Here is a 25,474-nt window from a genome sequence, read left to right on the forward strand (position 1 = left end):
GGTACAACAAAATCCAAGTCTTTGTCTCAGCAATGGTGCCGAGACTCTCTAATTCCAACCCTAAACTTCTGCACATCTCTTCACCCTGCTAGACTTTTTTAAAAAGCCTCCACAAGATCAATTCTAAAAACCATACGGTCTTGCATTCTAACAAACAGCTTCTGAGCTAAAACCTTAAGCCTGCATCTCCCTTCACAGATGCTGCCAGACCTGCTGAGCTTTTCCAGCAACTTTGTTTTTGTTCCTGATCTAATTTTACATCTGTGATGACCTTGGCCTTTCTTTGGGGCGTTGAAAGCACTATACAGTTATCTTAATATTGTCAAGGAACGAGCAGATGCACGTGTCCTTCTCAAATAAGAACACCAATTAATAAGTCAAATGGTTTCATTGGAATAATTGATTAAAACCACTTGCAGCCTTGTCCACTAGCACAGCTTTACTTTAAATGATGGACGCTTTATTCAGTAAGCAGTAAAAATTTCTCTTACCTAGTTTTGACTGCAGAAGAAAAGATGTGGCCTTTTTTCATTAATTTTGCTTTGTGGGCTGATGATAGTGATGGAGAATATGGTTCATTTTCTGTCACCTTCCAGCTGTAGGTGGCCTGCAGTTATTGACATAAATAAAAACTTGGTGGTCTGAAAAGTATCCATGAGTGCAGAAAACATAAAAGAGGGTATGGCAAAGAAGAATCAAAAAGTTTCCATGATTAGACAGCTAGGGAAGCAAAGTAGGAAAACAACAGACAAGAAAAAGTCAAAACAACTTCCAGTTACTGACCAGGAAAGAACATTTGCAGTTTTAGACCAGAAGTACTAGACATGAACAAAGAACAAAATTAGAAGAATAAACATGTCTGTCAGCATCTGACTTGTACTTTTTACATATGAAGTGAACTGATCACTTAATGGCTTCTCTATTTCCACACAACAGCTTCTCCCCACAGATTAATATCAAACTAACTGCTCTGGCAAAATGGCAAACATCATGTGCAATTGACTGGAGACACACAATTTGGTTTTGATGTAACATTTAATTGCTGAAATATCTTGAAGTAGGTTCAATACAAATGACCCATTAGCAAAAGGTGAAAGCTGTTTGACAGCGAAGTGTGCTGTCAGACTGGCTCACATAGGTCATGAATATTGCAAGTTCACAGATTATGAAGGGCAAGCGTTCAACCTTTGGCCTGTTTTTAATCAGCCATCCAGATTTGAAGATTACAGGAACAATGATGAGATTTAGTGTTCTTGTCACAGACAGGGGAGTGGAGTCTAAAAAAGCTCCTGTACAAAATCAATGTCATTAACCTTCACTGGAAAGCAACACAGATTCTGGACAAGGTGACATTCATCATGATCCAATAACCTACTGACACAATTCTGGATACACATGTGGCATGATCATTTGGGTAACTCGGGTAACTCATTTGGAGGATTGCGAATGCCAGTGAAATGGTATCGAGCACAAATCAACACCTTAAGGAAGGGGAGCTAAAACAAAATTGCTGGGAATCCCACCCCCAACTCAGAGAGACTGAAGATGCTCAAGAACATAACACTGGAATATCACATTAAGTTAAATAATGCAATAGTTCAAGAACAAAATCTGTACGACTACGAAGAGTCAGTGTTAAAAATCAATGATTACTTCCAGAGCATGACTTTACACGAGAAACAAAATATTCCTTCAATCGTTGTTCACAGTTAAGCACAGTACCCCGAACTTCATGTTGCAACTGTTTCTTTTTAGACACCAGGAAAAGAAGAGAGCTTTGTTTCATTCTCAAGGGATGACAGAGTTTGCTCTAGACATTTTTGAAGCAATTCCAAACAGCAATCATATGCTTTAATACCAGGTTCAATTCTTTTTGCAAAATTAAACCAAAATTACAATATAGAAACGCAGATTGGTCCAACATGACCATGATCAGTATTGATGTGTCAAATTCCCCAGGTGCATGTCTTGCTGCCCTGTCTTTTTATGATACAGAACTGGGTGGCAGGATGAATGGCGAGGAAGATGCAGAGATGCTTCAGTGTAATTTGGACAAGTTGATTAAGTGGGCAAATGCATGGCTGATGACATATAATGAGGACGAATGAGAGATTATCCACTGTGGCTGCAAAAACAGAAAGGAAGATTATCTGAATGGCAACAAATTGGAAAAAGTGGAGATGCAACGAGACCTGGGTGTCTGCGTACACCAGTCACGGAAAGTAAGCATGCAAGTGCAGCGGGGATGAGGAAAGCAAATGGCCCCTTGGCCTTTATAGCATGAGGTTTGAAGAAGGGAAGCAGGAATGTCTTGCTACAACTGTTCAGGGCCTTGGTGAGACTACACCTGGAGTAGTGCGTGCAGTTCTGGTGTCCTTATCGGAGGATGGATGGAGGAAATGCAACAAAGGTTTACTAGACCGATCCCTGGGGTGACAAGACTGACACAGTGAGAAAGACTGGATCAGTTAGAACTATATTCATTGGGGTTGAGAAGGATAAAGGGGAATTACATAGAAACCCATAAAAGTTCTGACAGGACAAACACAGGATGTTCCCATTTACCAGGGAGTCCAGAACCTGAAGTCACAGTCTAAGGATTTGGGGAAGCTTTTTAAGACTGAGACGAAAAGAATTTTCGTCACCCAGAGCACGGTGAGCCTGCGAAATTCTCTGCCACAGAAAACGGGACCAGGGTAGAGTTGGATGATCGACCATGGTCATATTGAATGGCGGAGCAGGCTCAAAGGGCTGAATAGCTTACTCATGCTCCTGTTTTCCATGTTTATGTTTCTTTTCATCATCTACCTAATTTATTCTGCTATACCAAACTAAGTTTGTGTTTAAAAGTCTGTAAAAATGCTCATCTTCCTCACCGTTAATCCTGCCATTTAATCTTGTAACCACATGGCATCAACCAATGAACTTAAATAATTTTGATATCTCCTCCACTCCCTTTGTAATTCTGGTTATGTAAAATTATTTATTTGATGACTTAGGTGGAAATTTCTTCAAAAAAAAAAAAAGAGACTTCTGCCTAGCTAAGTTACTTTTATAATTTGAACAGATGCATGATCAAGTGCGCCTTCTCAAACTATGTTAATATAAAAATATGAAAATATGAAAATAGACACTGGTTGTGTTCTTTGATACCAAATAAACTTTAATCAAACAATTTGACATTCAAAAAAAAAGTGGCGATTACCCAAATGGAAAGAGCTCACAAAATACCATAAAATGGATCATTTAGTCCACCTCACCCATTTTTCTCCTTCCCATTCAATTACACTTTATCTAGTCAATAATGAAAGCTAACCCACAAACACAATCTCCCAAGAGGTGCAAACAGCCACAGATATAGACGAGAAAACCCATTTCCAAAGTTCTCCTCAATTTGATATGAAATTGGCACACCCATGTCCATTATCACTATCAGAGAATCAAAACTTGATAAGATTTGTGAACTTCAGCATCACTTTCCTGTTATTCCATGGAAATGAAATTAAATACTAGCTTTCAAACAAGAAAACATTCGCAATGACATCAACAAGCACATGCAACTAGCTCTCATTTTATGTCTGTAAACCCCTCACAAGCTAACCTTCAAATTCAATCTTGAACAGTGAAGGAGGCATTAAATAAGACCGAGTGGTATTCACAGAAATGGGAAGATGAGAGGATTGGGCTAGCTACATCAATTCAACTTTTAATAGAAACAACAAAGCTAAGCCACATTCGCTCACAACAACGAACATATAGACATAAAGAAGATAAACATAAAATGGAGGGGGTTTTTGGTATTAACGAGAAATGTTTAGAATTAACAATATGACAAAAGGATGACATTTTAAGATAACGTGCAGATTGTGAAAACTGCCTTGGTCAGCGGAATTAAGGTATTAAAGTAGATTTGCTGCCTGTGGTGAAGATATGTGTACAACAATATACACCAGTGACTGATTTTATTTATATAAAATCTTTAGCACCGTCAAATTTGCAAATGCTTCTAAGTAAAAGCATCTTTTATCGTCAAAAAGCCGGGAGTTAAAAAACATCCTTTCCTAAACACTGAGATCTAATGAAGTACTATCACCATCATGCATTAACACAAGTACAAACTCATAACTGGTATGATTAAATGTTAATTTATATGTCCACCTGAAAACAATGCAACTTGGAAACATCATATAAAGCCACCAGAGTCCCAAAGGACCATAAGGATGTTCTCAGAGAAAGAGATAATTGGCAATGAGTTTAACCTGATGGTCACCACTCCAGGTGAAGGGCAATATTGACAAGACAGGACCTTCATAGTGGTCTCAGCCAGCTTCAGAATTGAACCCATGCTGTTAGCATCACTCAGCATTACTAACCACCAGTCCAGTGAAGTGAGCTAACCAACTCCCAACATATAAATATTTAGATGCATAACAATTCCTGCACCCCACAACACACACCCACCTTTTTGGCTGACAGTGCAAGCCTCTTAGCTGGAGGTGGTGACATTGTGCTGGACTGCTCTTCTGCAAGCAGCTGGGGCTTTACTTTGGACACTCCCTGATCCTCAGCACTACTCTCAGTCCTCTCATTGGCTGAGCTGTGTGTTTGAGATTCTGAATCCGACTCTTCGGGCTCAGAGTGTTGGTTATTCAATCCATTTTTTGCAACACTGCTCCCATTCAAACTGTGTTTCGCACTGCCAAAATCTTTCTGCAGGTTATGGACGTCTTCTTTTCCTTTCTGCTCAGATCCACCAGTTAACAATGACTTGAATGAGGTAGATGTAGGTAATTCCTTGCTTTCTGGTGCAGTCACCTTTGCATTTTCTGATACTGATGTTCTGCCACTACTTGAACTACTTGCTGACTGGCCCTGAGAAGATTTTGGTTGCAGCTGAGGTAAAGATTTCTTAATCTTCTTCAATGACTCATCTATGAAGGTTGGCGCACATGTTGGTTTCACTGGAAGCTTGGGGGACTGGTTAGTGCTGTTTCTTGGGACTGGCACACCAACACTTGCAGAAGCTTGCAACTTTACTTGCAGAGACTCCGGTTTCTGCACAATAGATACAATACAGTTACACATATGCCAGTATATCATCTTCATAAACAAAGGTGGATCTAGGAATCAGAAGTACAATTCCAAAAAATTACAAGGTACCAACTTGTGTTTTTGGAGGGCGTGGGGTGGAGTTAGTTTAACACAAGAAGGACATCTACAGTTTTAGCAAAGATCTGTAGCTCGGGTTGTGGGTGAGGTTGTTGACTTGCTCGCCAAGCTGGCTTGTTCTCATTCAGATGTTTTGCCACCATGCTAAGGTATCATCATCAGTAAGACCCCCAAGGAAGCAATGTTGTTCTACTCCACTTGGAATTTATACTGTCCAGACCATTATGGTGAGTAGTGTCATTTCCAGTTTTGTTCTGTATACGTTTGTATACGAGGTCCAATTCTAAATGTTTGTTAATTGCCTCATGGATTGAGAATCATGCCTCTAGGAATTCCAGTGCGTGTCTATGTTTGGCTTGGGCTACTGTAGTTACGTTGTCCGAGTATACACTTGGACATGGTTTTCAACCCATAAGGCAATCAACAAACATACAGAATCAGATCAAAACCGGAAATAATACTCTTCCCTATAACGGACCAGACAGTATAAATTCCAAGTGGAGTAGATCAACATCGCTTCATTGGAAGCCTCACTGATGATGTTACCTTAGCATAGTGACAAAATGCCTGAACGAAAACAACGCAGCTCAGTCAGCAAGTCAACAACCTCATAACAATAAACAATAGATTTTGGTACAATGTTCAAGTAGAAAGAGTTAACAGCAATAATCTGACCATTAATTAATAATACCGTCCTGAGTTTTTTTAAAAAATCCTGTAAAAGCCCCCTGGTTGGTACTGAGGATCAGCTTATTTGGAGGCTTTTGATACACAGCCTTATGAGGAGATAAAGTTACAGCTCATGGAATAAACAGGATAACAGCAACATGGATACAAGATTATCTGAGAGACAGGAAACAGAGTAATGGTTTCTGGCTATTTAACAGGCTGGAGAAAGGGTTGTAGTGGAATCTCACAGCAGCTGGTATTAGGGCCCGTCCTTTTCTCGATTAACATTAATCTTCTAGATCTTGAAATGAAGGGGAGAATTTCCAAGTGTGCGGATAATACAAAATTTGGAAGCGTTGCAAACTGTGAGCAGGACAGTCTAGTACTTCAAAGGACAGTGAAAGTTGCTGGAGTGGACAGATGAAGTTCAATCTGGAGAAATGAGAGCTGATATATTTTTGTAGAAAGAGACAGTACAAAATTAAGAGTGCTATTTTGAAAGCTGTGCAGAAGCAGAGAATCCTAGATGCATGCACATTATTAAAAGGTGGCAGAATAGGTAGTGAGAGCAATTATTAAAATATACCATAATCCTGGGTTTTACCCAAAGGAGGCATAGACTACAAGAGCAAGGAGATTATGCTGATCTTGTCTATGACAAGAGTTATACCTCAATACAGTTCGGAACACCTCACTTCAGGAAGGATGTGAACACAGTTGAGAGACTGCAGAAGTAGATTTATAAGAAAGGTTTCTCATCCCTGGAACCAAAGTTGAGGATAAATTGGAGAAGGTGGGATAGTTTTAGGGGAGACTGTTCCCACTTGGAAAAAGGACGGAGAACAGGAGGGCACAGACTTTAACTACTTTGTGACAGGAGCAAATATGATATGAGAAAATCTTTAACAGAGCGAGAAGAGGGGTTCTGAAATGCATCGCCTAGAAACAGTCAAGGAAGGTTCAATCAAGGCATTTATGAGGGCATTACATAACAATTTGAATAGGAACAATGTACAGTTTTACAGAGTTAAGATAGGAGAAAGGCACTAAGTCTTTGAGAGAGCTGGTACAGCCATGATGGGCTGAATGGTCTCCTTCTGCATCACAATAATTTGGAGATTCTGGGTATGAAAATAATAGTCTCCTTTAAAGTGCTGTGTTGCTTCAGGTACAACTTAAACCAAGAAACTCTATAAAGCTTCAGGTGTTTTTGAAATTTTAATTTCAGTTTTGGACGACTGAGACCTTCCTTAATCTCACCCAAGAGTTCAAATCCAAGAAAGTGTATAACTTTTCATAAAAACCTCTGAGCTCTCTTGGTTGAATATCTGCTCCAGCAGGTAGCCATCAGCTGGGACTGGTGGACTACTCCATAAATATCTAAATTCCTCACATTGTCTAAACCGAGTTTGTCTGAAATCTAAAGATGGCTTTGAACAAATTTTGTATTTTAATTGATTCACTGAACTTTATCAACCAGTTCTGACATTTTTCCTGTTTAATAAACCTGACTGAAGTTGTCATCTGAGATATTCAAATCCAGAATTTATTTTACAAGAGTTGAACATACCAAGAGATTTATAGTATTTACTGGCTTGGATTTTCCAAAGGGCAGAAAATCGTTATTCTGGTATAGGTGGATGTTGTGCATGAGGACCCTGCGGAACCCCCATTATAGCAGATTCTAAAAGGAATTGCCTGGGAAAATGACCTGGCAATGTCTCTACACTTGGAGCCCTCTGAAAGTGTCTATTTAAATTGGAGAATTCAAAGGGTTCTGCTGAAATTAGTAAATAATTACTCACAAACCGTTAGTGATTAAACCAAGTCCAAGTAACCACTAAGCTGATATCTACCTTACCTCACACACGCAAACTACGCCTCCCTCAGACTCCGAACATGCTTCAGACTCTGACCTGACATCCACCTTGCTGTCGCACAACCTGACACATCCGGCCACTAGACCTGACAGACAACACACCCCTCCCCAGTGGCTTGGACAGCCCAGTTCTGGAGCCGAACACCCTTTCCTGCCACCAGATCCAGTCTCCCCCAACTCTGGACCTTACAGTCCTGCAGTCTTAACTTGCAATAGGACCCAACAATTCCTCCTTCCCCCCATCACATTGGACCCACTCGCCAACTCTCGTGCTCCAAAATGGAAGTAAGACTGGGAGTTTCTGAAGGAGTCCAGAGTGAAATCTCCTGTCATAGACATGGACTCCTTTTGTTCCTTAAGAAAGGGACAGAGTGGCAACTTACATGAGATTGCCATTCTACTGAAAATCTGTCTAAACATTTCCAAGCTTTATCAGTAGAATAAGTTGCATTGTGCAACCCGTTATCTCAGGTTGCATTGCGTACAACACAAATTCACATTTCTTTTCAAATGGAGTTGCTCGTGGAAGAGCATCTTGGTGTTGAAATTCAGACGAAACACCTGAAATACATTTGAACTGCAGTACCTTTTTTCAAGAAAAAGTTGGGACTAGCAAGATTTTCTGCTACATTTTCCATCAATTATAGAAGTCTCATTAAAGCAGGTCATTTTCCCATCACTCTAGTCCAAGTGTTGTACTCTCTTGTTCTTACACAATAATGTATGACAGCTGATTTCAGCATTTCTTAAAATACAATGTGCTGTTAGTGACACAATTAATAAACTGACCTTTGTCATCTGAGGTGAACTCAAATATCCATTCAGTGCAGGCTTCTTGGGCATGGTTGTGCCATTGCTGGTTTTGGCAAGGGTCTGTATCAGGTTCTGCTTAGGTGCATCATCTACGCTGCTCTTAGAGTTTGGCATTCTTCAGGGCAAACCAAAAAAAAACCCACAATAATATTTCACAATTTTGCAAAAGATGAAATTGCAAATAAACATATGCATTTCACTATTTAGGTCAAGTAAGAGTTTGTTAAAAAGCACAAGCTACACAACATTAGGCACACAGTGAATGATTATTAAGTATGAAATAGTTGGCAACATTAATGTAATGGTTCATTTTCATTTAATTATCAAATATATTGGCAAATTATTTCAAGACTAATTATCTTCAACTTTTGTGTAAAATGCCTTGTGGGTTACAGTGCAGTGGCATTATTATTCAGTTGCCAAATACACTCTTCTTTATTACAAATTGAAAGCAAATAAGAAACCAAAGATAGAAAATACTAACAGAAGAGGCATGAGCCCTCCATCAACCGGTCATCATTATTATTATCTGTGTTCACCAATTCTCCTGGATTCGGAGAATAAAAACTGCGGGATTTATCCCTGGTTTCTTCAAGTACAACAACCATGGGCCTGGTCTCAGGAATCAAAGACCATAGATATTGGAGCAGAATTATGCCTTTTGGCCCGTCAAGTATACTCTCTCATTCGATCACGGTTAATCACACTTATAAACTGCTGTGGAAGAACACAGGTTAGCTTTTGATGCTGAAGGTTAGTCTTCTATCTAATTTCCTTTCTGTTTATTATCAAACTAAGACTAGAAACTCAACAAAGCATGAAGGGATACAGTGAAAAACACCAGGAGGGGAAACATAGAAGGCCAAAGGGAAGATCAAAGACAAAATGTTTATTTAGTGCGTAACATATCTTCCCCTTCTTAAGATTGAGAAATATAAGGTCCTCCTTCGCTCTATTTGAATATTATCTGATAACTAATCATTTTGCAAGACCCAATTATTCTGTTTTTGGTCACTTGAATTTCTATTTACATTGATTACTCTCTCATAGCTTCCTCTCCAAATCCCCAGTCTGTCAAACAAATGTTTGTTCATTATCAATGGCCCAACTTGACCCCAAGTAACTTTACTGACATGCATTTATCGTTGAAGTTTATCACTTAGTTTTTACACAAATACCAAAATCAGAAATTTATAAATAAATTTCAAGAAAGTATTATGAAAGAACAAGATCATACAAACAAGAAAGTGCATTTACTAACACCCACCTCAAGTAGAAAAGTACGTAAGCCTGTTGATTCAGCACCACCTTGATATTGCTAGAATGAACCATTGAGTCATTCATCTGATACCATTGCCCATTACTGGCCTGAAAAAAAAATGTAACGGGTAACACTGAAGTCCTGGATAAATTGTTATGTGAAGTTCTTATTATTAGCAAAGTTTGCTCAACTGATTTTTTTTTTTGTTCCAATATCCAGTTACATTTAATCTTAGGATGGATATTCCATTTTTGAGGTCGCAGACATGTTCGCCAAGCCAACGGGTTTGGTTGAAAACGTTTCGTCACTCTGCTAGGTAACATCGTCAGCGTGCCTCTAGTGAAGCATCGGTGTTCTGTCTTGCTTGTTATTTATATACCTCAGTTTGTTGGGGTGTTTGGTACCACTTCCAGTCCTATTTCTCAGTGGTTTTGTACACAGGGTCTAATTCAATGTGTTTGTTGATGGAGTTCCGGTTGGAATACCAGGCCTCCAGGAATTCTCTGGCGTGTCTCTGTTTGGCTTGCGCGATAATGGACGTGTGGTCCCTGAATTTGTATCCCTCGTTGGCCGGGTGTAGTGAGACAAGTGAGAATTGGTCGCATTTCTTGTCTCACTACACACTACCAACGGGGACAACACATCAATAATCGCACAAGCCAAACAGAGACATGCCAGGGAATTTCTGCACGCCTGGTATTCCAACTGGAACTCCGTCAACAAACACACTGAATTAGATTCTGTGTACAAGCACTGTGAAACAAAACCAGAAGTAATACCAATCACCAACGCTTCACCGGAGACGCACTGACAATGTTACCTAGCAGGGTGATGAAACTTTTCAAACCAAACCTACTGGCTTGGCCAGCATGTCTACAACCACATCCACAACCTGAGCTACAAATATATTCCATTTATGATTAAAAATAAAATCTCTCTCTTTGTATAATCAAATCAATGAACACCTATAATTTCACAGGATATTATTTATCAAAACCAGAGAAGGCTGCAAGTTATTTTCATATAAATAAGAAGTACATAATTTATAGCAAAATATGACCTAGTTGTGCAGAAGAATCCTGTACATTTTTTTTTTTTTTAATAACAGAAACTGATGTGTACTTGCTTTTATTTTACATTTTAAATAACCAAGGTATCACATTCAAAAGTACCAGCATTTAACTTCACAACTAAGTCGGATTACTTAAGACTAAATATGGTGTAGAATAAATTTTAAAAATGAATGCAGTACTACATATTTAAGACCAACTTTTCTGAATCAACTTCTAACAAAATAACTGGAGATTCAGAATTCTGGATTCTCTCCATGAATCAGTTGCAAATAAGAAAGCAAGTTTGGGTTATCACTCCAACAGTTAGCGAGGGGCTGTTTCATAAACCAAACTGACAACCCAATTATAAACAAATTGCTACACAAAGGTGGCTGTAGACAAATACAGACTACTTCAATAAGAAATTTCCAACATTTCAAAAAGCAGTGGTAACTTTGGCTCAGATTTTTAATGCGTTTATTAGCGGTGCAATTCTCACCTTGACATAACAGTAGTAGTGTCCTGCATGACAACTATATCCAGAATGCACCAACACTGCATACAATCCATAATTGACTGGCTCACCATTACTTTGGGACATATATGGACGCATATTCAAATGTTCAGGATAACCAACATCCTATCAAAATTCCAACAGTCAAAAATATAATCAAGTTTTCACAGTTAAATTTATTTCCCAATGTAAAATATACATTAAATGGACCAAATGTAATCAAGTAAATACTCTCAAGCAAATTGCTACTTAATCCATATTAGCTCATTAAGAGGTTCATAGATTTTCTGTAAAGAGGACTGATCAGCAAGAATTTTTCTTTTACTTAAATGATCATTAAGTAGAATGGTTTTAAATAGCTGCAAAATTTACAATCCCTGCATTATATCCAGTACCTCCATATTCGATTCTTTGAAATTTTGCAAAGCAACTATGCAGAAATCTTGCAACAGCAAATGTTAATTTCTTGTGAATGAGCTACAGAGCTATTGCATACAGCACTGAATTACACATCTAAGGACTACTCTTCTGAAAGAGAAACATGTTTTACAGAGTAACAAGACAAAATGGTCACTGAAAGCTTCCAATAGCAAACTGAACTTTGCTTCACCTTTGTGATTTTACCACCACTGAAGTTTGCAAATCGTTTCAGGGAAAGGGTCAACACATTTGAAGCTCTGTGAATGGAAAAGCGTTTGGTAGCTGGAACCTTCTTCTTGCACCTAAATAAAGAGTTATTTGTTGGAGTCATAATTATTGTCTAGAAGCCGTTACAGCAAAATCAGAGATATTATTGTGGACCACTGCATGAAGGACAGTAACACATATGAACATATAAACCAGGAGCAGAGATGGCTATTATGCCCCTTGATCCTGCTCCACCTTTCAATTGATGATGGCGGATGGCTGTAACCTCATCTCCACTTTCCCCCTTCCCACCAATAATATTTTAACCACGTTCTCTGCCTGAAAAATATTCAAACCAACAACATCCTTTCAGGTACAGATCCAAAGACTCAAACCCTCAGTCAAAATTTCTCATCATCCCTATCTAAATGACTGACTGCTTATTTTTAAACTGTAACCCCTAATTCTACCCTGTCAAGACCCCCAGGAATTTACAGGTTTCAATGAAGTCAGGTCTTACACTTCAAAACTCCAATGGATAGAACTTCGTTCCTCAGAAAGAAGTCCATATTCAGGGAGCCTTATAGTTCTACATTCCCAGAGGTTTTAATTTGTAATATTTCTTTCAAACATATTTTACTAAATTCACCCAACTGTAATTACTTGCAAATATTTGTTCCTAAATGTATTCTCCCATTGCTGTACTGGACACTGCCTTTTACAAAATGAAATGGACTCTGCAATAATCAAATAGTGAGGCAAAAAGGGTGTATCCTTGCAGCCAACCATATGAAACTTTGTTACAAAACAAGTGGCTGCATTAATGCAAAGGGCGAACCAGTGACCTGGATGCACAGGTAAGCCACCATCCTGTTCCGTATGGCACATAGTATGGGAGGAACCAGAGGAACAAATGTGTGGGGAGTAAGCAGATGAAATCACTCCCATTGTCAAGATGAAAGCACGTCACAGAGTCATACAGCACAGAAACAGACCCTTCGATCCAACTAGTCCATGCCAAACATAATCCCAAACTAAACCAGTCCCACCTGCCTGCTCCTGGCCCACATTCCTCCAAAGCTTTCCTGTTCATGTACTTATCTAAATGTCTTTTAGACGTTGTAATTGAACCCAACACTTCTCAGTAAGTTCATTCCACATGTGAACCACTCCGGTAAAAAAAAAAGCTGCTCCTCATGTTTTTTTAAAATCTTTCACCTCCCACCTTAAAAATTTGTTGCCCAGTCTTGAAATTCCCCATCCTAGTCAAAAGACAACTACCATTAACACTATCTATACCTCGTTATTATTTTCACATTTAGCACATGGATTACAAAGCAACATTATTGAAGCTGCGTAAAATATCTCTACCCGAAGGACATGCATTGTGTTTCTTCACTCATGCACATATTGCTTCAAGCAGGAAACATGCTGGACAACATGATCTATGTTAAATCAACAAATTCTGCACTGAAAGTGTATTAAACTCAACATAAAGACAAGGCCAAAAGCAGCACAAGAACGAGACAGGTCACTAAGTCACCAGTATAATAGCTTCAGAAGTTGATGGGATAAATATTTCTTGACATCTTTGCGTCCCAAATCAGCTATTTTAGCACAGAGCCCAAACCTGGACCTATCCAAGTTTCACATGTGACTGCCTATCAGGCATCACTATGTGGCGATCAGGAATGAGCTTGAGCAGAGTAACTGTGATCAATTATTATCATATCATTTGCCTAGTGGAGGCTAAATAATGAAGCTGGGGCCCAAACCTTCAGGAAAATCCACAGGACAAGTGCAAACGTTTTGAAAACTACTTACTTTGCACACATATAAGCATTCTCGCCACTGAGAAAATCAGGCTTCACAAAGAGTTCGAGGGCTCTGATAATATTGGGTGCCTGCTGAGAGACAATTGAGAAAGAGTCAGACCAAAAATTAATTGCACAATCATTTACTTTTAAGAAAAAAAAGGAGGCAAACATAACTTTATATATATGCTCTAAGCAGCAACTGTTATTAATCAAGACACCATCACAATTTCTACATCATCAAAATAGTTGCAATGGTCCAAAGAAAATCTGTAAAGACTACACTCTCTAGTAACTACCTGTATTACTGTATAGTGTATACTATTGTGGTAGTATTCTCTTCTACATAAAATACTGAACAGATATTATAACACGTGACTCGTGTGAATTCAGTACGTTTCAGCAGAACAAGATAAAATGCCGGGAGCATGTTCGTGTGAAACAGTGGAACAGAGGAAGAGCCCAACATCGTAGGTAGTCACTGCCTTGCAACATTTTGTCTGTACTGTTCATGTGTGCACGCACACGGGTGCATCACAATTCACTCAGTTAAAAGTTGCTGTACCGACATGGGAGGTGATGGTCAAGTGGTATTATAACAAGACTTACTTTTTCCTTTATTCATTTATGTGAGGAGGGCATCGCTGGCTAGGCAGCGTTTATTGCCCATCCCTAATTGCCCAGAGGGCAGTTCAGAGTCAACCACATTACTGTGGGTCTGGAGTCATGTGTCAGCCAGACCAGGTAAAGGTGGCAGTTTCCTTCCCTAAGGGACTTTAGTGAACCAGAGGGGTTTTTCAGACAATCGACAATGGATTCACGGTCATCATTAGATTCTTTATTCCAGATATTTATTTCATTCAAATTCCACTATCTGCTGTGGCGGGATTCAAACCTGGGTCCCCAGAATGTTATCTGGGTCTCTAGATTAACGGTCCCCAGACTGTTAATACCACTAGGCCATCGCCTTCCCACTTTTAATCCAGAAACTCCGCCAATGTTCTGCATGTGAAGCTTGCCATGGCAGATGGTGGAATGTGAATTCAATAATAAATAAAATCTGAATTAACAATCTACCGATAACCATAAAACTATTGCCGATTGTCAGAAAAACCCATCTGGCTCACCAATGTCTTTCAGGAAAGGAAATCTGCCATCCTCACCTGGTCTGATCTATATGGGACTCCAGACCCACAGCAAAGCGGTTACACTCAAATGCCCCCCCGAGGTAGCCCAGCAAACCACTCAGTTCAAGGCAACTGGGTGTAGATAGTAACTGCTGGCTAGCCAGTGACACCCACGTCCCACGAATAAAAAGTTCTAAACCAGAGCCACAGATCATGATTGGTGACAGGCATATCCCTATTCCACAGATAGTTCCTTGATGCTTCAATCCTGCCCACCTCCCTGAGCTGCTCAGTACATGGCACAGCAGCATCAGACCAATGTCCTCAAGTAGTTCTCAAAATGACAGCACAATGACAATGGGCCTTCCTACCTTGAACTCAACTCTGGAGGTGGTGAGAAGAGGGCAGGGTTTGAATACATCACCACCTAACCAAATAAAATCCTCTTCCTGCTTCCAAGTTCACTACTTCCGGGAGCAGAGGTTTTTGTATAAGTGGGACCAATCCCTTTATTCACACACAGTACTTCATGAGATATCTGGGTGTTCTATGTAAGAAAGATACACTTACCCTTATTTCAAGAGCAATATCCAAATAAGGATCGTACGTATCCGATACACTCTTGCACACAGAACATTTAACTTTGGGTGCAGGAAGGGGAAAAGATCAAGACAAAAATGTTATAGTTATTCATGAATATTCATCCAAACTGGGGAGAAAGTACTTCACTTTAATATGATTCTTTCAAACACAGTTTCACAACTGCTCCGCTTTAACTTCTCAATCCGAAACTTTCCAAAGACTTATTGTCACATGAATTTGTTATGTGTGTTACAAATACAGTGAAAAGTTTTCTATTATGTCGCCATTCTCCAGTGCCATCTTAAAACACAGAAATAAACCAGACAGAGTATAAAAGTAGAAAAATAAAGTAGTAAAGTTAAGATAATTATGCTGGAAAACTGAATTATATTTAATCTCCTACCTTTTGCTATTTTTCATAAAATTGAATTATAGACAGCAGTGATGACTGTGGTCAAAAGATGGTGCTGAATTTTATTAACTTTTAAGTTTATCATTTCAAAATTGCGATTAGAAGTTTCTAATTATCCTAACATCACTCAAACAAATCCCATCCACTAAAAAGAACAAATTATCTGAAACTGGCAATTCTTCTTTGCCATTAAAAACTTGAGAACTTCTATTTCCCAATTAGTACAAAGTCTACAGACATAGCTAAATTATCCCTTCCTGCATTGCTACCTGAAAAAAATTCTCATTTTAATATTTCAGCACAGAATATTTAAAAGCAACAATCAATCAATCTCTCCAAGGGCAGCACAGTGGCTTGGTGGTTAACATTGCTGCCTCAACATGCCAGGGACCCAGGTTTTATTCCAGCCTTGAATGATTGTGGAGTTTGCACATTCTCCCCATCCTGCAGGAGCTTCCTTCCACAGTCTAAAGATGTGCATGTTAGGTGGACTGGCCATGCTGAATGCTCATAGTGTCCAGGAAAGTGCAGGCTAGGTGGATTAGCCATGGGAAAAGCAGGGTTAAAGGGATAGGGTAGGGGGCTGGGACTGGATGTGAGGCTCTTCAGAGGGTCAGTGTGCACTCGATGGGCTGAATGGCCTGCTTCCACACTGTAGGGATTCCATGATTCCAAGTGTAATTGCATTCTCTTTAAAGTAAATGTGGTCCTCCTGTGCCCCATCATTCCTCAGTTAAGAGCACAGGCATAGTGATTTGCTCTTGTGACTTTGTCAACTTCCACACAACGACTAGGATGTACACAGGAACAGTTGGGTACCTTGCCCCATTCTGCTCAGTATCTTGAAGTCAAGGTTCAGCTGAAACAATGAATTATTTTTATTGGAACTTCTGAACATTAGCTGGTAATCTATTGCTCGACAATTTCGCACTGACTCATTCTGCTACCAGGAATTTCTTCTGTATATTTAAAGATGTTGGGAAGTGGACTCAGTGCGATTACCATCTGTATGTTTTAGTTGACAACTTGCACACAAATCTGCACTATGTCTGCTTCACCCAGCCAGGAAATAAAAGACTGCGGTTTGCTCTCAGTCCCATCTGCTTGAGATGAAGTGCTGCTTTTTCTAAAATCAATAAGCTCAATTTTTTTTTTGGCAAATAATAAATTATTACCAGAAATCACAGTTTTAATTTTTCTAACATTATAATAAACTCAAATATGTTTTCTAAGTACTACTACCATTTAAAATAAATTGTCTAATTTCTAGACTGTACACTCCCTCACACTGAAATGTGTATCCCATTGTAAACATTGGCTTGTGGCCTTCAGTGGCTGAAAATATTTGGAAAAATAATCATGAATTTGTTTTTCTAATTACAAAATGACAATTTATTAGCTTCAGATACTTGATGTGAATAAAACCAGATCTGTCTCTTTCAGGATAATATCCCTTAAATGATTCATCCAACAAAAATGATTTATTGTTAAATATTTTCTCGAACATCATCTTACATAATCAGGGTGGACTGAGAGGGTAAATCATCTATTCAGTCCTTGCAGCTGCTCATTTTCTCAATAAACATTTTCGTAAGGAAAAATAGGAAGTTCATTGAAAAGGATTTGGTTAAGAGGCAGGGGAGTCAACAAATTCCAGACATTCTTTTGCTCATAGGTAATACCTCAATTCATTACTCATTAAATATTCAACAACTCCACTTCACTTTGGAAGCACTTTCTAAAACTTGTCCATTACATATATAAAGGATAAAATCTCTCCAGTCTACTTACCCCTAGATCTAAGATATCCTCCAAAAATTTGATGCACCAATGAAGTAGCTTGCGTTTGTCGGTCTAACCTTCAAAACATGAAGGGTAAGAGAAAAAGATTGCGCTATTACATCAGTTGGTGAATTATATTGAACCGACATCATGTCCATACATGCGCATATAGGAGGCACTGTGCCGCATTGACACGGGGAGCACATTAGTTTTGTGTTAAACTATTTTGTTTCCCAGCCGCACTTCACTGAACCAAGGAGTCAGAAATACATTGCATTTCACCCATAACCTTCCATTTGGTGCACAGAAACAACTAACTGGTTCTTAATTATATAATAAAACAGGATTCATATGGTGTTTCAGACTTGAAAAGACACAAATAATATTTGGTGAGCTCTGAGATACAACATGATCAGCCTTGTGCAGACTGAAGAAGAAACAAAGTATTTTCAATTAAGGTGTTAGCACAGGTAAGGAAACAAGAAAGAAATTTGCCACATCAAAAGCAAAATGCTGCAAATGCTCGAGATCCAAAAGAAAAACAGAAAATAGGGAAACTCAGACACCATCTGGCAGCATTTGTGGAGAGAGAACCAGAGTCAACATACTTCACAGATGTTATACCCAGCAATGCTTATCTACTGGTCTGAGCTCCTGTTAAAAAAAAACACTGGTACTAATAGCAACAAAAAAAAGAGTGAATACATTTCTCTAATTCACTTATTAAACAAACAACTTACACCAAAGAAAGAAAAAGTATGTTTCCAACTCTTTACAGTTACAAACTGAATTTGCCTCCACCCCAAATAATTAACGCCAATAAAGATTCTAAAATAAACATACTTGGTGCAACCACTCAGACAGGCCTTCTGCATTGCATCAATTGTGTATCTCAGAAACTCATGTGCGTCCTCTTGATTCCCAAAGCGAAAATGTCTAGCTATTTCTGTAATTAACATGAACAACTACATCAACACATGCCTTGTATTACATTAACTACACAGATATAAAACAGACAGTTTGAAATCCAAGTCTGGTGTATTTCCCGGTTATTTTCATGCAAGTACTTGAAGAACAGATCTGCATGAGCCAAACCAACTGCAGTGTGCCTGAAAGCCTGTGAAACATAATGATATTCTGTGCAGCCTGGTTCTAGTAGGGAATTGAAAGTTAGCAAGCTATAATTGAGGGTGTTATACAGAATCGATGTTTCTTAAAGCTACGTAACAGTTAAACAGAATTTAAGCATCGTCATAATCTTAGAAATTCACATCACCAGTGCTGTTTATCTAATGAAGTCATTCAAATCAAATTGCCGCTGTCAGAGTAAAATTCCAGTATCACACCTGTGTTCACCAAGTTTATGGCTTGATCAATTTCTTCCTCAAAATTGATTGAGGCCAAGTCAGTTGAAAGTTTCCAAATGAGATAGATAGATCTTTGATGGACAACCCGGGGAACTAAGGTGGGTGCAGATCTACAAAGTCTGAATGAACGCAGGGACAGATTTAAACAGCTGACTGCCCTAACCTTGTTCCTACACTTTGGAAGTTACATCCACAATCTGTTCATCTGGTCTCAAAATGAATAATTATTCATTGACAAAGCACAACAAAATTTCTGAGGACATCCTATAAAGGTGTATCAAATTGAAACGAATGTCACTTTAAATATTTTTCAGTCAAATAAACTGCTAATTCATTCTCTACAATAGGCCACAAGATTCAGAGAATGGATTGCAGCAATTAAAAATCAATAACTTACTTTTTAGCTCACGAATGAATGATAATGGTTTGATAGCATTTCCACTGTTAGCAAAGGCCTGTATCAAATGGTTCTGCATGATGCAGATCATACAAAATCCAATCTGGGGACCTGTAAAAATAAATTGAACATCGATCACCAATGCATGAAACGTACCCGAGAAGACCTGTATGTCAACAGCTTGCAAAGTATTAAATCTGGGTAAAATAACTGTTAAATCGATCAAATTGATTTGGGGGAAGGCTAAGGCCGAGTGGTGTAATTGCGAGAGTATTAATCCCAAAAATCAGTTAACGTTCTGGGGACTCAGGTTCAAATCCCACCATGACCGATGGTGGAATTTGAATTCAATAAAAAAATGCTTGGAATTAACAACTACTGATGACTGTGAAACCACTGCCAATTCTCGGAAAACTCATCTGGCTCACTAATGCCCTTCAAAAGAAGGGAATCTGCCATCCTCACCTGGCCTATATTTTGGGTCTGACTTCAGACCCACAGCAACGTGGTTGACTCAACATGAAATTGCCTAGCAAGCCACTCAGCTCAAAAGCAGCTAGGGAAAGACAATAACTGCTGAGCAGCCAGCGATGTCCAGGTCCCACCAGTGAACAAAAAATACTAAGGTCAATGGTCAATACGGGAGATGGTAAAGCCATTGGACCTTCTCAAACTCTCCTCCCTAGGGGGGGGGAAAAAAAAAAAAAAAAAAGAGATTTTACACAGGATTTCAAAATTCTTAGGGATTTGAACAGAATAGATTGCCAGAAACTGCTCGCACTGGCAGAAGGGAATAGAAGACATATGGATTTTGGCACTTGCAGTCAATGATCGAGATCCAGAATGCTGAGAGTGTGGTTGGGTTAGATTCAATAAAGGCATCCTAAAGAGAATCAGATAATTATCCGAAAGAAAATAATTTGCAAGGATGCAGAAAAAAGGCAGGATAATGTAACTTGGGGGTTGCCCTTTCAGACAATCACCACCAATACAACAGGCTGAATGATCTACTCCTGTATTGTAACCGTGCTATAGTCTGAATGATATCACACAGGCAAACATCAGCATGGAAGCAATGTCGGGTTGACAAAGCGGTGGAAAAATAAAGTCATCATCAACAAAAATATAGTCACTAACTCCTCTCCTGACAGGCAATATACAGTTCGGGAAGAGAGAATGGCAATCTTCTATCGTTGACGCAGAGTTTAAGTTCAGTCTGGCAGCACCAGATGCTGCCAGACCTGGTGAGCTTTTCCAGCAATTTCTGTTTTTGTTTCTGGTTTACAGCATCTGCAGTCTTTCAGTTTTCATTTAAATTCAGTCTAACTGACGGAAAGAAAGTTTCATCAACTGACTCTAAGGTCCAAGATGAAATGGGTTAAGGAACTTGAAGTGAGTATTACTATTCAAACATAAAACGAAGTGTGGAAAACAGATGAAAAGGATGCTAGCATGGCAGGCTGCTCCTTTAATGTTGCAGTACATTATTTAAAAAAACGCTTAGGACAATTGACCAGTGCTTAACCCAACGAGAGAGTGACAGGAATCTTAAACAAGGGTCGAATTTACCAAAGTTACCGACAGGAGGGCACCATATAGGCCTTCCTTATTGCCAGCCTTATTAAGCTCATCAAGTTTACTCAAGGTCATCAAACTGCCATGCAAAGCTCATACTTCAAGAACTGTCATCATTAGCAAAATTCAGAGCCAACATAAAGATTAAAGATGTCCTATTCCCAAGCAGCAATATCCCTCAACGTGATGAACTCAAAAAAACCCAGCATCTTGCTTTAGGCTCTTGACCCACAGGTCCTCAGAGTACATCCACAAGAAGTGATTAATACGTAGACAAAAATGAAATGGAGCACAATTAGCTTAGTTCACTGTGACACAAGAGGGTAATTATTTTTGGATAAATCATCTCTCTAAGAACGGAACTTAAATCGAATTGAACTGTATTGCTACCTTGATGTTTTCAAAATACAACTGCATATGAATGCAAATTTTTTTAAGCTCTGGCACTGATCAGAAATCACTCCTGTTAATATTATCTAGATTTAACACTAACATCAATAAAAGGTTTTTAAAAATTATGAATCCTTCATACTAGAAGAAACAAACATCCATCCTACTAGGCACACAATTGTCTAACGGCAATCAAAAAACGGCTGCAGTAGTCAATGTCTGATCAGAGCATTGTATTTTTGATCATTACGTCCTCCACTGTATACCATACCATTTTGACTCTGCAGTTACACTACTACTCACGTCATTTTTTGCTGTTAAGAGCAGAGAGGGCTGAGGGGCTGATTGAAGTGTACGAGATTAAGTGAGACACGGACAGAGTCAAGAGGAAGCAACTGTTCCCCTCAGCTGAAGGGTCAATAATGAGGTGGCATAATTTTAAGATGGGCAGAAGGTTTAGAGGGATTTGAGGACCTTTGTTTTCAGCAGAGGGTGGTGGCAATCCGAATGCACTGCCTAGGAGGACATGGGGGAGGAGACCTCAACCTTTGAAAAAAGTACATGGATGACAACTTAAAGTGTGTTAACAAGGATGTCAAGGATAGTGGGATTAGTGTAGATAGGCCAGCACAGAACCAATGGGCTGAAGGGCCTCTGCTCTGTGCTGTATAACTATGTTTCTGACTTTTGGCTTCCAAGATTACTGCTGTGCATCAGTTGGATACATTTTAACATTAGGTCAAGCATACAGGAGACAATGGAACAATCCAGAAGGTGGCTGATCTGTACCTCAACTCCACTTATAATAGCTGCCCTTTGAAACCCGAACTGAAAACAAAATGGAAAATTTCAATTGAACCAGTAACAATAACCTTTATGAGGGGCGGGGTGCACAAAGAGAATTGCAGATTATTTCTACTGCCCTGTGTGATTTAAGACAAAACTTCCAAATGGTCTAGCTCTAGTTTCAACATTACATCTTCAACATATAACCAATATCAAATTCTTCAAAACCACAATTAGATTCTCCTAAACCTCTAAACACAGGAGAGGCTGGGACTTTTTCCACTGGAGCATAGGTGGTTGAGAAGTGACCTTATGGAGGTTCATACACACAAGGGGTATAGATAAGGTGAACAACAAGTGTCTTTTCCCTCGGGTGAGGGACTTCAAGATTGAGGGACGTACTTTTAAGGCGGGAGGAGAAAGCTTTTAAGACGACAAAAGGGGTAACTCTTGTTTTAAGAAAACAGAGTGTGGTTCATTTATGGAATGAATTTCCAGAGGAAGTGGTGGATGCGGGTACAGTTACAACATTTGAAAGACATTTGGAAAAGTACATGAAGAACAAACATTTGGAAGGAAATGGGCCACTCGCAGGCAGGTGGGACTAGTTTCGTTTGGGATTATGATCGGCATTGGACCAAAGGGCCTGTTTCCAAGCTGTATGACTATGAAACTTAAACAGGCCATATTCACAATTTAACACCTTTAGGTATAGATTTCATTGTCATGACTTTGTATGGCACCCTCTCCAAGGTCAATATATCTTCCTTGAAATGTGGTGCACAAAACTGAACACAGTACTTTGTATGGAGTCTAAGTAAGGCTTTGTACAATTGAAGTATAAAACTTTTCAATTGTATTCCAAGTTACATTCCATTAGCCTTAATCATTATTTTCTCTACTGTGCTTTAACTTTTAGAATTTCTGAACACAAATCACTAAAACGCTTTGCTACTCTACTGTTCGTAGTCTGTTTCTATTCCAAAGAATTATGACTTGTCATTTTAGGTTTGAAGTGGGTGATCTCAGTTTCCCCACAGTGAACTCAATTTGTCACCATCTGAAGGCAGAAAAACTTTTAACGAAGTGGGAAGTTATGTAGGAATTTGAAAACAGAGACAAGAATTTTAAAATAGTTTACCAGACTGAGAGCAAAGTAAGACAGCATGCACAGAGGTTATGCTCGTTTTTGACCAATTCATTGCGTTATGTTGGAGCTGACACCTCTGCACCCTAATTTGGAAGCAGCTGTTAATTTGTCCACTTTGCGTTGTGTTTCTGAATCTAGGTCACGTATTTCAATTGGAAATATCACCTCTCCAAGCATCCAACTGGAGACATTTCCTGTTATGTTGTGTTGTGTTGTAAAGTGACCGAGCTTTCAGGTGCCCGCCACTTCAACATACCATCGCGTTCCGCACCCAATATTTCCGTCTCAGGCCTGCTGCAGTGCTCCAGCAAGGGTCAGCACAAACTGCAGAAACAGCATCTCATTTTCCGCTTGAAAACCTTAAAGCCTCTGCGATTCAATATAGATTTCAATAGTTCAATTATTGAGTCTGGAAACCTCCTTCCATGTCCTTTACTAGTTTCTGTAGCTAGTTTCTTTTCATATAGATCCACTGTTGGTTGCCAGACCTACGTACAGCCTTGGGACAAGTTCCGCATGAGCAGCGACCTGCTTTTGCTACGTTTCAGACTAACATCCTAATACAGAATCGTGCCAGTTTCTAGGGTTGAGCATTGCAGAATGTGCAATTTACTGTATCCACTTCAGTCTCACACACCAAGGTCATCCAAATTCCAAGCTGCAAAAACACAGCTGCAGGAAGGTTGGCAGTGGTAATTTTCTCCACACCTCTACTTTCTAGATCACAAATTTACACAAATGAAAACATTTACATCGTGTTTGTTAAAAATAAATAGTTCAAGGTGGTGCCATTATAAAAAGATGAGAGAAAAGAACTAAGTTATTCAAGTTTCGTTATGGCTTATCTGTACTGCACAAGAAAGCAACAGAGTCCAGCCTTCCCTGCATTTGTACTACAGTTTGTGGTATCACGATGTATGTTTGACATTTTAGGCCACTGTACACATTAATAAACCAGAACTGCACCTTGTTCTCATAGTGAACATAGTATTGAATAGGCTTGCCTGTAAATGAAAACTCAATTTTACAAAAGTACAAATTCTGACAACTTTTGATCAAGGTAGATGAGGTAAACATGGGGAACAGAACACATAACACACTGGATTAAGGCACTATGTCTCACCAACATGGAATATCACCACCTGGATAGCAATCTTAAATGTAACAATATTTGTTTAAATAACATTCTGACAGACAGCTGATTAGATTATGCATGAGATTACAATTTTATTTGTTGTTTTGTTATGGGATCAGCAACCACAAGCAACTAGGCCCACTCTGCCAAAATTATCAGGGCCCAACGGAAAGCAAATCATGATCCTACTACAGTGGACGGGATGTGTTCAATCAATGTGATCAAGCTTTACTGAATAGTGCAACCGAGCTCATCATCTTCAAACTACTACTAATTGTAATGTTGTTGAAGGATGCAGTGGCATTCGGACGGAAAGGTGACTGTAAAGTTGCCATAGTCCAACTGGACCATGGGGCTGCTCTCTTATTGGAGCGGGTGGTGGTTTAACCAGAGGGTCATAACGCTTCAGGCCAGGGGAGAGGTTGAGACCGTCATTGTAACCTCAGCCGGTGCAAGAATTGGCACTCATGTCGTTGCCATTACTGTACATTGCAAACTGCTCATCCAACCAACTGAGCTCAGCCCTAATAACCTTATTGGGAAAAGTCAATTCAAAAAACAAAGCAAAGCAATTTGTCAGTATAAAGTGAGGTATTAACCTGCATGAAAAAGAAAAATCAAATGTTGAACTCTATTCACATCTATCTCTGTTCCAGTTCCTGTCATTACTTCCCCCAGTTACTAACAGAAACACTGTACATTTTGAAAGAGAAAATGATTTCATAATTAAAAGCAACAGTCCACATTACAACAAATGTGGAACGCATAACATACGATTATGAGAAAATAAATTGATGGGTTTGATATTATTGAAAAGAAGACAGATAGTTTTAAATAGATGAAATATTTTAACCTACAAGAAATGCAAATTAGCCAATCAGGCGTTAACTCAAAATTTCTCTTTTCTCTCCAAGTGCAATTTTGCTCACATGGATTAAGTTGAGACAAGTAATGCTATCAACATCCATTTCAG

The 25,474-nt window shown here is 39.1% G+C and overlaps 1 protein-coding gene across 5 annotated transcripts in view; it reads right to left on the bottom strand.

Moving 5' to 3' along the window:
- Window positions 1-25,474, bottom strand: part of usp36 (ubiquitin specific peptidase 36) — a 64,954-nt gene that overhangs the window by 16,837 nt on the left and 22,643 nt on the right. For 4 of the 5 annotated variants that reach the window (XM_020530763.2, XM_048610799.1, XM_020530764.2 and 1 more), the window contains 11 exons: window positions 19,466-19,576; window positions 18,545-18,647; window positions 17,711-17,778; window positions 15,496-15,566; window positions 13,809-13,891; window positions 11,968-12,079; window positions 11,343-11,483; window positions 9,798-9,898; window positions 8,507-8,645; window positions 4,462-5,055; window positions 492-607 (listed from right to left, as the gene is read on the bottom strand). In XM_020530763.2, the coding sequence (XP_020386352.2) occupies window positions 492-607; window positions 4,462-5,055; window positions 8,507-8,645; window positions 9,798-9,898; window positions 11,343-11,483; window positions 11,968-12,079; window positions 13,809-13,891; window positions 15,496-15,566; window positions 17,711-17,778; window positions 18,545-18,647; window positions 19,466-19,576 (1,639 nt within the window). The remainder of the gene's footprint in view (window positions 1-491; window positions 608-4,461; window positions 5,056-8,506; window positions 8,646-9,797; window positions 9,899-11,342; window positions 11,484-11,967; window positions 12,080-13,808; window positions 13,892-15,495; window positions 15,567-17,710; window positions 17,779-18,544; window positions 18,648-19,465; window positions 19,577-25,474) is intronic. The other variant, XM_048610798.1, reaches the window with a different exon arrangement.

Source organism: Rhincodon typus, chromosome 23, assembly GCF_021869965.1.
Source record: "Rhincodon typus isolate 14 chromosome 23, sRhiTyp1.1, whole genome shotgun sequence".
Taxonomy (NCBI): domain Eukaryota; kingdom Metazoa; phylum Chordata; class Chondrichthyes; order Orectolobiformes; family Rhincodontidae; genus Rhincodon; species Rhincodon typus.